The 17467-nt window shown below is 42.8% G+C and overlaps 1 protein-coding gene across 1 annotated transcript in view; it reads right to left on the bottom strand.

Moving 5' to 3' along the window:
- Window positions 1-1532: 1532 nt before the first annotated feature.
- The window catches only part of EEIG1 (estrogen-induced osteoclastogenesis regulator 1), a 40778-nt gene continuing 24843 nt past the window's right edge, over window positions 1533-17467 (bottom strand). The window contains exons 3-12 of the mRNA XM_072124205.1: window positions 13907-14027; window positions 12263-12292; window positions 11087-11203; window positions 10566-10612; window positions 9675-9814; window positions 8805-8909; window positions 8249-8438; window positions 7178-7299; window positions 6616-6685; window positions 1533-5114 (exon numbers count right to left, since the gene is read on the bottom strand). Coding sequence (XP_071980306.1) covers window positions 5069-5114; window positions 6616-6685; window positions 7178-7299; window positions 8249-8438; window positions 8805-8909; window positions 9675-9814; window positions 10566-10612; window positions 11087-11203; window positions 12263-12292; window positions 13907-14027 — 988 coding nt within the window. The 3' untranslated portion in view covers window positions 1533-5068. The remainder of the gene's footprint in view (window positions 5115-6615; window positions 6686-7177; window positions 7300-8248; window positions 8439-8804; window positions 8910-9674; window positions 9815-10565; window positions 10613-11086; window positions 11204-12262; window positions 12293-13906; window positions 14028-17467) is intronic.

Below are 17467 nucleotides of genomic sequence, written 5' to 3'. Positions count from 1 at the left end.
TTTTCAAAGTGGTAGCCCCTTACCTATTCAAAGGTATGGTCTCACATGAGGTTGACTTGTCCCCAAGCTTTCCTCTTTGGTTGCTTCTGTTCTAAGGTGAACTTTTGGATCTGTCCTATGGTGTTAGTGGATTGGGTGGAGAGGAGATTAATAATAATTCTTTATTTATATGGCGCACGCAGATTACGCACAAAGCATGTCCGTAATCATGTCCCCATGTTTACGGACATGCCCCATGGGGCTCACAATCTAAACAACCTACCAGTATGTTTTTGGAGTGTGGGAGGAAACCGGAGGAAATCCACGCAAACACAAAGAGAACATACAAACTCTTTGCAAATGTTGACCTGGGTGGGATTCAAACCCAGGACCCCAGCGCTGCAAGGCTGTAGTGCTACCCACTCATCCACCGTGCCGCCTACAAGATTCCAATCACACGAATCGTGATTTGTGTGGTAATGGGACAAGGTATTGAGAAACTCAGACCAAGCCCTGTCTAGCGTCCATACCATAAACTCTAAACATAAAATAATTATATGGTTGGGGCTCAAGCCTTTAAATATTCAGTATACATATAGTAAACTAGATTTTGACCATGGGACTCATTATTAATAAAGTTTTTTTTTAAACCTTTTTTTCCCAAATCAACAAGGTAGGGACTTTGTAGCTTTCCCACAGTACTGTTCACCTCTGCTTTAGAATGTCCTCAATGCTGCTATTTTTGTTTCTATTTTTTATTTCTTCTTGTCAATATCGGAAAAAACAAACAAACAGGCAACAAGTTATGCGTTAACCAAACAGAACTTTATTTTACCCAATTCTCCCCCGAATGCCACTGATCACAGGGTTTACAGTTGGATCCAGAAGAGCAATTACAATGTAACAATTGAAAGAGGCGAGATGTAAAAACAATGAAATGTGCCGAGTTGCATCTCAAACTCTGGAGAACAAAAAAAAAAAAAAAAATATGTATAGAAGCAGAAATTCTTAAAAACATTTTTTTTTTTTTTCGCTTTACGAAAACTATAGACTCTCCACCAGGCCGATAGATTCTGAATTAATGTGCATCCTTGGACCTTCTCTTAGCAAAAATAGCTTTAGAATTTTTATATATCTCTGCATATAACTTTATCATCTGAGTACAAAACAAAAATTCTATTGGAATTTTCTCGTTATCGGAATTAATAGAACAAAAAAAAAAAAAATTGGAAGAAAAATAGTGGTTATATCTATTTGTACCGATCAGGCCCGGTTTAGGTTAAGCCAACATTTACACGTCTCTTATAATCTACCTCCTATGTCACCAATCCGTGGTACTCCGGTGGATGTGAAACGTCAATTCCCAGCATGCTTCACTAGACAGCTCCAGGCTTCCAGGGCATGCTGGGAGTTGTAGTTTATGAATCAATAGAGAACCACAACTCGGAGACCAGAATGTGTCTTATACAAAGTTAATTCATTTTAGATATTTATGTAAAAAAGTAGCTTATTCTCCAAAAATATGGACTTTTGTTTTGTGATCATTTTTGTTAAAAAAAATACATTGTGGCTACAATTTTTGTGCAAGGGTGCAGTCCTTTTTCTGGCCAGTTTAACTGGTAGCGCTATTACCTTTCTTGACCTGGATATTGGGATATTTTATACTTTGTCATCTATGTTTTAGGAGGTCAATTCTTCCCCCTAATGAGATAGACACAACGATTGAATTGTGTTAACACAAGAGTTTACGTAACCAAGTGAGAACGCTATGCTAACACAAGTCAAGTGCTGCGTCAGGCAATGTGTAAACCTCTCTATATATAATCATTTCCTAATTAACTATATAGAAGTGATTGGATCTAAAATCATCATGTGAAGTTTTTTTTTTTTAGCCAATTCACAGGCCATGTTAGATTTTAACCGTCATGTGATTGGCTGACGGACACCCAATGACATAGCAGGACTCTTGATCAAAGGAGTCCTGGTGGTCAAAAGTGAACGATCCATCATCGTAGGATAAATTATTCTCGAACAAAATAATTTAGGGATTTTTGGGGATTGGGGAAAAAAAAAAAAAAAAAAAAAAAAAAAAAAAATCGCTAAGAAAATATTTATTATCGTGCAAATGTTGGCTCTGCTCCCAAACCGTCATCCCGTCGTGAAGTCCTGAGACTAATTACGAGTATTAGAAAGTAATCGAGGTCTTATAGCAAGATGAGTCAACCTGGACTCAAGTGGAGGGAACATTTTAAGTGCCTTATGTCAAAGTTTTGGACATTTGGTAAATTCGTAGTCTTGTTACCACCGTTCCACTTACAAGAAGTTTCCCTCCGCTGTGTATAGGTGTCCGATCCACTTGACATTGGGACGCCCGGGGCTCAGGCTCCGCTATTAAAATATTCAATTAATATTATTTTGGCACATCAAATTTTGAAGCGTTTCTCCCCAAAAAGCATGCTGGGAAGTACAGATCGAGATAATCATAGCTCGACAGGCGGCCTAACCCCAGAGTGAAGTAACTGCAAATCACCGCACCCAGATAATTAGGCTATTTTTATCCACAGGAGATAAAATGATAAATTACTCACTAATCCAATACCAAATCTGAGCCTTTAACCCTTTGCCTGACACAGAGTGGTGGTTTTATGAAAACGGTGGTTAGTCGATTAACCCCTCAAGTGCTTAGGATTCAATTCAATGAATAAATGCAGTTAAAATTGGTAAAAAATAAAAAGTTACGGTACATACTCCCAGAAATTTTGTAGATTTTTTTTTTTTTTTCAGAACTCCCAACATTAGAGAGGGGGCTCCAAAAAAAAAATTTGAATAAAAACACAGACATTTATATTCCCTGCACCATGCCCAAACAATCATTAAAGTGCCCCATACATTAGTGGTCGCTTGTGCAGAACGGCAGTATAGCAGCGCGCGTGCCGATTCCGCGGAACCTTCCGTATCCACAAAAAGGTAAAGAAGAGGTGACCGGATTTTTATAAGGGATGAAGTCCGAAGACGAATGTGGGAATCGGGAAATAAAAAAAGAGCTAAGGTGACTTTTTTTTCTAGGCCAGAGTAATAGGGATTCTGCAATGATCCCCTCAACTTGCAGATGTCCAGACCGGATAATAAAAGAACATTAAAAAAAAATACAAGAAGAAAAAATAACACAAAAAAAAACAACCGCCCTGAGCGCCAGATGACTCCACAGAAGAATAAGTTTCACATTGAAAAATCTAGATTAGCTAGAGGAATGAAATGAAACACCAGCCTGCTGGCTCAGGATATCATTGTGCAGTCTACACCATGCGACAGTGGCTACAGGTGAGCGGATATCTACCAGGACTGGCTCCGGGAGCTGCGACCCGCACAGCTGACCCCCACACGGACAACTGGGTTTCTCATTGACTGGAATGTATAGAAGAAAAGTTCCAGTGCAGAACTTGGAGGCCTCCTAGACTCTTGGGATTCACCATCCAGCTGTGTCTCCCCATAGTATCATCACAGCCCTGCTGCTTACATATATGTCAAGTATCTCCACAGCTCAGCTGCGTCGTGTGACTCCTACCCGAGGAGTCCTTCAAGGTTCAATGACAGACCAGCTGTGTCACATGACCCCTGCCAGAGGGTGTCTACAGTCCAGCTGCATAGCATGACCCCTTCCTGAGGGGTTAGCAGTCCAGCTGCTTTATATGACGAGAGTAGGGGGCTAGCCTGTATTCTGCACTGGCGCCTTTCTACTAAGGGGGAAGGGATGGAGAAAAACCCAGGAGGAAATTACGTAGCTTTACGTGACAATAATGGTACCATAATAGTAAAAGTGGTAGAGGTGTAAAACATCTGCTTGTGAGGTTGCAGTCCTGGATTCTATGGTCCTATTCATACTTTGTATATATACCTTGTTCAAGTTTTAATATTACACCTCCAAAAGCAACTGATTCACAGTAAAGTTCTTCTATATCCCGTGCATAAAGCAGCAGAAGAACTTTAAACGCGGTCTTTAAATGCCTATATATAGTCAGAGGGGCGGAGCCTTTCTCCTGAAGAGTCACGCTGGCTGGTAACTCCTCCTGGCTTGGCTTGGTAGACACTCCATAGGCCCAGTGTAAGTATAAGCCACATCCATTGGTGTTGGTACACGTAAAGTGAAGTGTAATGAATGCCACCAGATGTGTCTTGCACTGACATTCTTGAACCATCAATGCAAATATTTAAAGGGGTTGTCCGGAGGTTAAAAAACATAGCTGCTTTCCAAATACAGCTCCACCCCAGCCTATGAGTAGTATTGCAACCAAGCACCATTCATCTCTATGCAGCAGAGCCGTAATACCAGCACCAACCAGGGGCATATGTGGCGTGTTTTTTTGGAAGAATGCAGCCACGTTTTTCAATCCCTTAAAAGAATGACTCCCCCTCGACTGTTAACAGAAATCTAAGGGAGGTTATTTTTGGGTAAAGACTCAAAAGAAAAGTCTACTCCAAATTTTTTAGGATCAACACATTGCAGGATATCTAAAACCATGGAGTGTTGCTCCAAACCCCCGATTCCCTTTAAATTCCCTTCCTTCTGCTGGACTACTGACCTCAGCTATGATTCCAGGACTGTAACCTCACAACATAGATAAGGATTCTCCGAACTGCCGGATACTAGACCCGTACAGCACTGACATGGTCTACACAGACATTACACAGACATTACACAGAACATGCAAAAGTAAGAGTAATGGCTGCAGTGGTCGCACAGCAAGAACAATAGCCCTTGCGGCTATCACAGAGATGTGTGCAGGACCTGCGGAGGGCCTGGGGTCTCCTCGCCAGATGCCTGGTCAGATTCTTAGTGATTAGAAGCAGACGAAAACACTGTCACATGCTGGAGAGCTCAAACACGCTGGATATGTGCACACGACAACTGGACAAGTGCCAGGATGACTCAAGAATGGAGGGAACCAGGAGAGAGTCTGCTGAGGGTTTCCAGACCTTCGCTGTGTCTTGTCCTCCCCTCACGTGGGGAAGGTCTCAGCCCCGCAGCCTGGAATGGTTGGCTTGGCTCAAGGCCTGGGACTCCTGACTGGATCCACAGCCTCTTGTGTGTTTAGTGGATTTCAATGACCACAGGCTCAAAGACTCCCGCAGAGACTCTGAAAGGAGAGAGAGAGAGGATTACGTCATGTCATCTATAGGGAGAGGCAAAGAGACCTGAATGCACCCAATACAGCCAAGATCTTACATAACAACACATGTATAATACAGGATATTCCCAGAGAAACATGACAATGCAGAACAATAAGACATAAGACATAGAGGGACGATGTCAACACACCACATGTCACAGCGCCTCACATATAAACATCCTGGAATGGATCCTCAACACGTCATGTTGTACAAAGCCTGACCTTCAGCTCCGGTTACTAAGTGGGTGATATAATATACTATGTAGTACTACCCTATATATACACTATGTAGTACTACCCTATATATGCTATGTAGTACTACCCTATATATGCTATGTAGTACTACCCTATATAGTACTACCCTATATATACACACACTATGTAGTACTACCCTATATATACACTATGTAGTACTACCCTATATATACACACACACTATGTAGTACTACCCTATATAGTACTACCCTATATATACACTATGTAGTACTACCCTATATATACACTATGTAGTACTACCCTATATATGCTATGTAGTACTACCCTATATATATACTATGTAGTACTACCGTATATATACACACACTATGTAGTACTACCCTATATATACACTTTGTAATACTACTATATATAATATATATACATATACACACACACACACACTTTTACCATACATGTATATATAAACACTATGTAGTAATACCATATATACAAGACAGATATCAGCTATAGCACCTATTCACATCTGTTTATAACAAAAGCCACAATATGGTGCCAGATTATAGTACACTGCTACCAAGACTTCTTCTATCACCATTCTAGTTATGGATCCATAAATCTAGCCATCTAATCTGTCACAGATCTATCTAATCTCCTATCTATCCATCCATCTACCTCTCTCATGTCTATCAATCTGGCTCTCATATCTATCACATCTTTATATTTCTCAAATCTATTTACCCATCTATCTCTTCTTTTCTCATCTGCCATCTCTCTTATCCATCTCCCGCCTATAAATTCACCCATCTGCTATCTCTCATATGTATCTACCTATCTATGGCTTATATAATCTGCTATCCATCTTTCATATCTATGACATATCTTTCTATTTATCATATCTATCTACACATCTATTTCCTATCTATACATCTATCACTCTTATCCATTTTTCATATCTATCTTTCTATCCATCCATCCATCTATTATCCATCTTATATCTATCCATCTATATTATATCTTCAATCAACTCTGTTCATATCTCCACGCAGAGTTTGGAAGTGCAGGATGGTCACCAGGAGCGTCTGATAGACTCCACAGAATTATAACGGGATATGTTGGGTACCACTAAGGTTATGAAATTAGCAACGATGCAAAAATGAACCGAGCCTAATAAGTATATGAAACAGATAACATCTAGATAATGACACGTATTATCATTTTCCATAGGTAGGAGACATATCTTTGTACATACCTGTTAGCCATCTGTATCCCGCTGAGAGTAGTTGAGCCGTCTCTGCTGACAAACAGCCTCAGGTGACTGTCTGCAAATAGACAGATAACAGAGTGTGAGCGCGGGTGATATAACACACCAGGTCCCTGTCCTGGTAGAGACAACAGCAATGCATTTCTATGTATGTGAGCTGCAAAATGTCTCCGCACAAGCCTGGGGAATGTACAGGGGATTAGGTGGTGAGAAAACTGAGCGCAAGATTAATCTGATCTGTAGTATATACACATTCACTTATATGGAGTATACACGCAAGCGGCTGTGCAGGATTATAGACCTAAACAGGGGCGGCCATGTTACACCCGTAATTAATATAAAGATTGTTAATTCAGGGATGAATATTTTAGCATATGCACCGGGTCACGTAGACATATGAAACATAAGGGAGAATGAATGTCTTGTAATAAGTGGAATTACAGAGTAGAAGTGGGAGCTCGCATTGTACGTTACATTCCTGGCGTTCATAGACTAGTACACACTTGTATGTCAGAGGTCCCCTCTCCCCGGATACATTCCTCTCATTTACCTTCATTGTTACTGACGTCCGTGAAGTCCTGGCTCTGCATGATCTTCTCTACAATATCTCCGGCATCGATCCTGGTGTCATCTACCCAGGTGGGGTGACTTTCCACAGAGTCCTTCTTTCTCCTAAAGGGGCAGAAACATGGATGAGATGGAAAAAGAGTCAAATATTGTAGCAAGAATTAGACTTATCGTGGTGCAAATGCAACTAAAATGGATAATGCATAATAAAATGCATAATTTTAAAAGCACATTTTTTTGTTAAAACTAGAACATAAGAAGCTCATAGAAGAGCAGATCCTGCCAGAGGGGGCACACACCAGTATGTCAGTGTGCTTGGTTTACAATCCTTAATCCTGGTGGTAGATGTCCTTTAAGGAAATGTGCACTTTTGATAATGGTGGACCACTTTTAGGACTCAGATGTAAACTTAGGAGAACTTGGTAGCAAGAGTTCAGTTCCCCTTTGGCTCCTCTTACTGTAAAGGAACTTATCTTATACAGCTATCCATCTTAAGACGTGGATAGTCTTGAATTGTCTTAGAGCCAGTTCACATCTCTGTAATGTTATCTGTTACTTGCATCAGTTATTCTGACACAAAAACTGATGTAAATGACTGAAGACTGAATGGAGATTAGAACTGACCCCAAGTTACACCTGACTGAATAAAAAGCACTCTAGAGGGGGCAGAAAAATCCCAAAAATCCCATATGATAATCATCTCAACAATACAAGTCCATTGGCAGAGACCGAGTAGGAAAATCACGAGTGCAGCGTGTTAAGAGGATCTGGCTCTGGAATCCAGAGAGACCGGAGCCAACGCTCCACACTGACTCAGTCCCAGCTGAGTCACATCACATATTCCATACTGACACTGGAGAAAGACGCTCACAACTCAGTCACTAATTTGACATTTCAGAGACAGACTTGTTTTTGTTTTCATGTTCTGAGCTACTGAATAAGAACATCTGTAATGAACGGCTTGGACTCTCCTAAAATTTCATTAGAGACATCTGTCCTATAATGAGGATGTCCCCTTAAACATGGTCTCCCCGATATTGTACTTTAGCTTTACCTAGACTGTCTTTCCATGTGCATGGGAGGTCTGATCGGCCTCGGAGGCTTCTCGGGTTTGCTCTCCTTTTCGGCATCGGGTGTGTCCGCAGTAATGCTGATTCCCCCAGAGGCGCTGCTGCTAGTCGATGTGTTGCGTCTGTGAGTCAGATCTGACATACTGGAACATCGGGAGTGTTCAGAGCTGTGACCTGCATGGAAAAACACAAAGTATGCATGAAGATATGTGGAGGTGCACGTGGTAATGCATACTTATTAGAGTATAAGCTGGGGTGTCTGCTTTACACAAAGGTACCCCCCCAAATAATCTAATGACAGGAGATCTTGAAGCACAACTAGAAGCAAGTGTTCAATTTCTCTGCAGCGCCTCCGCAGGCAAAATAAAGAACTGCACTAAAGTTAGTGCCCATCTAATGCACAGATAGTGTCGGGTCCTCCAGAGTGAATTATACTCTCTGTGCTTGATGGTTGAAAAGAGAAGACAACCCCTTTAAGTGCATAGTCTTGTTCTCAGAAAAAGTGAAAGCATTTAAAAATACTTGAGAAAGAATGGTTACCGGATGCTTTAGACTGCTGGCTGGCTTGGCTGGAGTTTCGCGAGTGGCCTGAATGAGAAGTTTCTTCAGGGCTTGAGAGATTTTGATCCGTATCTTCGAAGACCCCTGGAATGTTAAAGAAAATGAAAAAGACTTAGAAGAGGTTCAGGGGGAAAGTAAATCTTACTAGAAGGAAAACAGCTGCTAAACCTGGCTCCTATCCCACTGCCTTTTCCCATGAGAAGCAAAACAGATAGCGGGAGATTCCCTTCCAGCTGGAGGACTTTACCTCCAGAGCTGAGGTTTGTTACCTGAAGGGAAGTCCTCGACGCTCCTTCCCTTTAAGGCCATTTATGCATTTTTAGCAAATCAAGTCTTTAGCAAATCACTTGCTAAACAAGTTTGCTGTATGGAGTAATCCTCCTATCTAGGCGTGTTTCCCTTTGCAGATTCTGCCAATGCTTTCAAAATAATTCATGTCACAACTACAAGCGGGTCTTGTATCATAAAAACAGGACGGGCACACACAATAGGCCGCATGTTCTTGATCAATAATACAGGGACACTCATATCATGCCCTAATCCTAGATTATATTGTGCTCCGAAACGGAATTCACAGTTCTGCTGCCGGTTACTAGAACCGGGATAATATTCTATTAAGATTATCTGAGCTCATACAATGCACCGCTTCTCATCTTTGCAGATTTCACGGAGGCCAATGAAGATATGCTGAATATAATAATCAGTATAATGGGACTCCCAAGCCCCTGATCCCCTCCCTTACAGTGATATAGAATTGTGATGGATCAGCATCCTATGGAGCTTATGCGGATGACTATACCTTGTGACTACGGAGGACTAGAGGAAAATACAAGTACAACGTTCAGATACCTGAGCTCAGCAACGCCTGGCGACTCCTGTTCTGGCGCATGGTGCCACTGGCCGAGCGCACAGTCCCCTGGCCTTTACAGGTTATTTGCAGAGAGGAATCCTGTCCAGGGGGTGAGACAGTCTTTGCGGTCGAAGGAGGTCTAGAAGTGAAAGATCAACACAAAAGCTACTTACCCCAGCATTACAATACATGTAAAGAAATTAAAGGGTTATTCCCATATCGGCAAATTAAGGTTTATGTTTGTTATAATGGAAACTTATCCAATTTTCCAATATACTTCCTATATCAATTCCTTATGGTTTTTTACATCTCTGCTTGCTGTCCTTCTATAAGGCTGGCGCCACACGTAGCGCTTTGTCTGCGCTTGCAAACAAAGTCGCGCCCACCGGGGCGGGCCTAGACCCGATCGCATCGGCGTTTCTATGGAAACGCCTGCGATCGGGAATGAGCCGCCGGTGTTTTGCGTTAATTTAACTCCGGTGGGCGCGACTTTGTCTGCGTTTGCAAGCGCAGACAAAGTGCTACGTGTGGCACCAGCCTAAGAAATCTGACCATGGTCACACAGGTGCACGTCTCGTTATATCACACAGCTCTGATTACTCTCTGATACTAACGAGCCGTGCACCTGTGTGACCAGGGTCAGATTTCTTTCCACTGGAAGTAAACAATGAAGCTTCCTATAGAAGAACAGCAAGCAGAGAATCTAGAAAACCGTAAGGAATTGATACAGAAAGTATATTGGAAAATTGCATAACTTTCCATTATACAAACATTAACATTTATTTGCTGAAATGGGAACACCCCTTTAAGTATTTACTTTAAGGACCAGATGTGTACACCATAAGTCATGACGCTGTTGTAATAATCTAAGTTAACGTGCAAACACCTACGTTTTAAAGCACGGGTCTCCAGACAAGAGGGACATCCCGATGGTGACCTGTCAAGAAAAGATCTATAATTACATTTTGTATTCATAATGATGACATGAGATAGAAGACCTCCGCCACCAAGCTTAAAGGCAAGTCCAGAATACAACCAATATAAACTATACAAACAGGGTTCCCTGTAGCACACGAGGAATGGAGTGACACTTCATACAGGGCACGGTCTAACAGGTAATATGAGTTTGCATTGACACGGGATGATGATTCGGCATAATGGAGGTTCTGCAGGTTCATTAGAAATGAATGACATGTCTGAAACATGAGGCACGTAATACCTCATGCCTCAGTGATGCCAGTCCCTGGTAAACAAATATCTCCCTGGTGATCCTACAAGCTGGTTTATGTGTCGCCTAGATCGATAATTATATGAGACCGTAAATGACTTTAATACCGGTAAACAGGAAAGGGGAAATTATATTAATATACCGGTAGAGACCATCGTGTACACAATGTAATGAGATTGTTACCTTTAGGATGGAGTTATCCTGCCTGGTGTTCCGGGTATCATATCCCTCTAGAAGACAGCAGCGTACTGTGGATCCGGAACCGGCAAATTCGGCCAAATTCAGGTCGGCAAAGCCCAGCTGGAAAGTGGATTAAACGCAGGTTGAAGAACAAGTCTTATCTACATAATGGATGGCACACAAAGGGGCATGGTAATAGGTTCCCTAGGCTTGACTTCCCCTTTAAGACAAGACAGACAACTGCTGCAATGATTACAAGAATAGGGGGCCCACCAGGGCCCCATATACATGGAAAGCTAGTGTATATGCATTTACTTCTATGGGACTGCGAGAGATCTCTGTTGTGAAAGTCCCATAAAAGTGAATGATGATCGCTAGGGGTCCTGGTTATGGATCATGTTCATTGTACCACTAAATAAACAGAGTAGGGCATGGTAATGGGTTCCCTAGGCTTGACTTCCCCTTTAAGACAGACAGCTGCTGCAATGCTGTAGTATAAAGCCGCACTGCACGCATCCTATACCATCAGTGTAGCAAACCCTGCAAACCAGCGGCAGCTTAACCCCATCCCAACCAGTGCTGGAAGCCTTGTTATTCTGAAGAAAAAAGGGATACTATCACCCCGAGAGTCATGTTTGTCATCCGCCCGACTATTTTCCCACCGCATCCAGTCTGCGTCACACACTGTTATTGGCAGGGGGTCCCTACATCCCACCATCATGGCAGGAAACCCATAGAGGAAGGGGCTCCAAATGAAAAGGATGCTCGGCCCAGATACTCCTCTCCGCGGCTTCCTCCCCGCTCTGCTGACCATGCTATTCATCCAGATTGTTTTTTGTTGTTTAGCAAAAAACGCAGATGCGATATTAACCTGATGGAGGTGGCGGCTACTTGTCACGTGATAGAGTAGCAATCTGCACGTCGAGGCTTCCCTAGCAAAATCAATAAGCATTACTAATCCCAATAGGGCGACTCCACACCTGACTAATAGGACAGCAGAGCAATAGTCAGAGGCGTCACATGCACAAACAATCAATGTTTCCTTACTAATAATAGGACACAGGTCTCAATCTCGCCCCGATTCTCATGAATGGCGCTAACCCTTTAACAAGACGCCTTTGAAGGACTGATCGGTCAGAATTAGGGGGCATGGTGCATGAGTTATGTCCTCTGTCTTACCTTTGAAAATGCTTTTCCACCCTTTAGTTCCTGTAACAGGAAAAGACAGATTATTATTTCCACTCGGACACCATCAACAAACAGCAGTCATGGTCTGTGAGAATCCGCCATGCTGGTGTCACAGCTGGCGTAAAAACACGTACAAGGGTTACGTTGTCATGTAGAGGGTTAAACATGTACATACGTGGATTGCGGACCACGTCTTACATCCTGCAGCACATACGCGACGCATACAGTACAATGCCTCCCACACACCAGAGGGAATAACAATGCAGAGCATCGCGTCTGCACAGCAATATACTCCTTAATCCACATACATCCTATATAATCAGAATAAGGCTAAATTTGTTCTAGCCGGGACCCCCCAATGATTACAAGAATAGGGGGCCCACCAGGGCACCATATACATGGAAAGCTAGTGTATATGCATTCACTTCTATGGGACTGCAAGAGATCTCTGTTCTGAAAGATCCTACTAGAATGAGGATAGGTGATACTACTAGCACAACCCTATTAATTGGGACATCAAGTGCCATATGGCTATCCTATGGATACCATGATGATCGCTAGGGGTCCTGGTTATGGGACACTTGTGGATCATGAGAATGAGGGTCCTTTGTAGAGGGTAGCACATGCGCCTCCTGCTCAATTAGTTTCTATGGCACTGAGCAAGATAGCGGAGATCTGTACTTTGCTACGTCTTTCACCGTCATATGGATTGAATGGAGCAGCAGCGCACATGTTCAACATGCCGATTCATTAATTTGGGCCACAATTTAGCCGCCATACTGTGATCTATGAGAGTCCCAACACTGGGACCTCCAACAATCAATAAGTGATCTCCTATGCAGTGGATAGAGAAACAACTAATCTGCCACTTGATGGCTGGACACCCCCTTTAAAGGACATCTGCCACCAGGATCAAGGATTGTTAACCAAGCACACTGACATACTGGTGTGTGCCCCCTGTGGTAGGATCTGCTCTTCATTTAGCTTCTCATGCCCTGTTTTTTTACACAAAAAGGCTTATAATATTTTGCAGATTAGCCTGAGGGCCTCCGGGCTCCATAGATGTTAATGGAGCCTGGAGCCCATCAGGCTCATTTGCATAATTTTCAAAGCCCTAGGGCATAGTAAGCCTGAATAATTTTTAAAGCCCCTAGGGCATAGTAAGCCTAAAGAAGAAGTGCAGACCCTGTCAGAGCAGGCGCACACCAGTATGTCTGTGTGCTTGGTTTACAATCCTTCATCCTGGTAGACTTCCTTTAAGGGAACACATTCCCAGCAGATATTGTCAGATTCAAATCCAGGACCACAGTACATTGTTATATAGCACAGAGATCAGGGACCTCAGCAATATTACACTGACCCTCCTGGCGTCTGTCTAAACTCTGGTCAGACGACAGATCTCCTGCATACATGCTATATCACCCCCCCCCCCCCCAATGATGTCATCCTTACAATTCAATTGCATTACCCCCTCTCCGTGCATAATTACATGGGCTCAGCATCATACCAAATCCATAGGCTGCACGCTCAGATTATGAGGCTTAGCCGACATAATAGACTCTCCAAGCAAAAGCCACGTAACCCCCCACCACCCCCACCCAATCCCAATTTATGTCACAATCGTCATCTGCTTACTTTCCGGACGGAGACTCTGCAGATGCAGGGGTCCAGCACGCCCGTGGCAGGGTTGGCACTCATTTTGCAGACAAAGGTCAGCTTTTTCTTCCAGCGCACGCAGTTTTCTTGTACTTCCTCCCTGTGATAAGAGACAGAAGGCGACACGTTTAGTCTTTGGTCACACGCTGCGTGGTACACAATGCGGGTCACATCACACATCCGGGTGCACAGAGAAGAACAGTAACAGGTCTATAAAACGTTACAGCTACGTTTATGGGGTCAGATCCGATTTGCGAGTATTATCCGGGCCTAGATATCACGGATCAGCACATCTTGGATCACACCAATGACACCTAACAGACCCCTGTATCTTACAAGAAGGTTACCCCCTGGTGTTTTCTGGAGAAATAATATCGTGTTCTGTGCTATAATGTCATCAAATGTTACTTTCAGGTGTGAACACAGCCTTATCCGTTTCTGGAAAAGCCGAGTGACAACTTATACAGAACGTAAATCTTATTTGAGGTGGAAACGCACTTTTTTTACATTACCCTCCTAGTTTTCTCACTTCTGCGGCCAAAGCTGCAAGTTTCGGATACAGGTGAGAAGTTTCATCCTGCGTGCACCTCCGTGGTTTCCTATATGAAGCTGCACCCACGCATCTCCGAAACATCACATTATGGATAATGCTGAGCCAAATTATAGCTAAAAACTGAGATTAACTTCATATTATTGTATATTATCTATTATCTGCTTACCCCTCACCCTTTGCCTAATCGAGGGCCCCCACCATGAAGGCCGCCATCTGGTACCACCCCTGGAAGAGGTCTCACAGACTTTTGCCCAATATCATCTCAATTACTGAATGTCCCCGCACAGGACAGAGGAAATATGTGCCTATGATGAGGTTACCACCCTTAGGCTGCGGTCACACGTGGCGTTTTTAAGCAATCCGTCAAAAAAACGAATGAGTTTTTTTGAAAACGCATCAGTTTTTGATCGGTTTAAAATTAAGATAATTGGGAAAACCGGTCAAAAACGCATGCATTTTTTAACGGACTGCTTAAAAACGGGCCAAAAATGGGTTCAAAACGCCACGTGTGACCGCAGCCTCACCAGTTACGCCGCTATCTTTGCCGCCCCCTAGTGGAGTCAAATTCTGAGAATTTTTCTGTCTTTTTTTAAAAGTAGCATTTGATAAATATGGCGTACATCATCTCGCCAAACATTCTGCATAATATATATAATGATTCTAGTTATTCTGAACCCCGATTTCTCTTCCGGCATCTGCCAAGTCCGTCAACCGCACAGACAGCAGGTAAAATTTCCGCTGTAATTATACCGATCGAAAAAAAACCCTGAACCGCAGCGAGCCAGTGATGTGTGATTGCAGCTGACGGGCGGCCAAGCTGCCATATCTAGCAGAGCTTCCTTTACTTCACAGCCGACTGCACAGGCCGAGATAAAAAGCAAAGAGACCCATTAGAATGAGCCCAGAAGCTAAGAGCGGGGGGGGGGGGGGGGGGGGGGGGGGGGGGGGGATGGGAGCGACAGCCGTCACCCCCCCTATAAGCAGCCCCTCTCTCTGTAATTGTCATTCCCTTTCAGTGGATGAGAACCTTCTGCTAGGTTTTCTAGTGATTGTCTATTTCAGGTAAATGCAGGCCTACGGGGTCGGTGTGAGTCTTGTGGACGCAATCAGAATTTTTCAATTTTTTTAAAAATGTTTAGGGAAGAACAAATGAGCCATCTAGACTAACTCTACCATCATTGATTCTCTCACTTTGTTCAAAAACCGCGCCACCTCAGGTTATTTCCGGTATTGCAACTCGATTTCAGCAGTGAAATAGGCTTGGGTGTAAGGACACGTATAGGTCATCTCTGTGCTGTTCGCTCTCGGTAATCATGTTTTACTCTGGGCTTATCAGACACCAGGGAGCAGGATATCTGGCGCAGCTCATGATACACAGATAACAAAGTGATGCAAGCGGTGGCGGCTGGGGACCGACTCAGGCTGTAAACACCAGCAAACACTCCCTCTGCACAAACCCAAAAGAGGAGAGATGCAGAAGGACCTGCGCTGTGGTAAGGTCACATTTCCTGCAAATAAAAACCCTAATTCCGTGTAAAGCTGCTGCGGTCTGAACAAGGTATGGGGGAAGGAAATGGCTTTTTGCAAGAAAATTGTGTTCTCAGAACAAGAAGGGAATAAAGTCATAAATTAAAGAGAAGAGAAACAACTTTTCATCCTCTCAAAAAAAAAAAAAAAAAAAAAAGAGTCAAGAATAATATGTGACAAGTCTTAGGCTCAAGCTCAAGTCTCCATTGTTATTGAGCCGAGCTTAGACCAAGCTTCACTCTATTAAAATCAAGAATATTTAGATACAGAATTTTAATAATTTATAGTATCATACAACGTCTTGGTCCTCCGAGTTTGTCCGGATAGGATGAGTAAGGAAGAGTCTAAATAATCTACATATCCCGGGAAAACCAGACTGATACTTGATGTTAACAGTCTATGTAATACAATGTTATCCACAGACCTTCACAATTTGGCGAAACGCCCAAAACCGCCAATAAATTAGTAAAAACTGGAACAAATGGCATCATAACTCACAGTAATGAAGGACGAGGCGAGTTTAGGAGTCGCTGTTGACGTTATGCAGATCTCAGACTTGGCTCAAGGTTACTTCTAAGTCGTTTTTTGGGGGTACTGGGATATTGTAGGATATATTGTAGAGTCTTGGGATGAATACAGATAAGATGCTGTTATCCCGTCATGTCCTGATGATTACACAGGCGGTCCCCTACTTAAGAACACCTGACTTACATACGACTCCTAGTTACAAACAGACCTTTGGATTTTGGTAATTTACTGTACTTTAGTCTTAGGATACAATGAACAGCTTTAACAGGTATCACATGTGTCTGTAATTAAGATTTATTGTTTATCCAACATTTTTAAAATCCAATTTTCACAGAGACCAAAAAAAAGTTACAATAATAAAGTATACAGTTCCGACTTACATAAAAAACTCAACTTAAGAACAAACCTACAGAACCTACCCTGTACGTAACCTGGGGACTGCCTGTAGTCATAAGGAATCTAATACATTCACATAACAGGTATTCCCTACAATCCATCATATGCCAAGAGTGCATGTGTTCGGGATATGGAGTAAGGAATAAGTCGCTGCTTTGGAAAAAAGCTGCATCTAACATTGCATAGAGGGTCACTAAAATATATGCCCACCCAAAACGTCTTGTGTAGGACTCGCCATTAGAAATCCAACTATTGTGGATACAGACCTGAAACAAGATCTCAAAACAGAACAAGCCATTTCCATATTCTTATCTTTACAGATAACAGATTCCGCAACATAACAGGATTTACAGGACCCAGGATTACATAACCACTATGCCACCAGGGCTAAAATACCCCCCATCCACTGCCAGTATAATCTCCAATGATAACATAAACAGAGGCACCCAGTCTGATGCACGCCATAGGTGACCCAACCAGATTCCAGGGCCTGCAGGCAGGAACAAGTTTTCCAATCAACACATTCCTAAAATTCT

This window comes from Engystomops pustulosus, chromosome 9, assembly GCF_040894005.1.
Source record: "Engystomops pustulosus chromosome 9, aEngPut4.maternal, whole genome shotgun sequence".
In the NCBI taxonomy this organism is placed as follows: Eukaryota; Metazoa; Chordata; class Amphibia; order Anura; family Leptodactylidae; genus Engystomops; species Engystomops pustulosus.
This window is presented reverse-complemented; position numbering and strand designations above follow the sequence as displayed.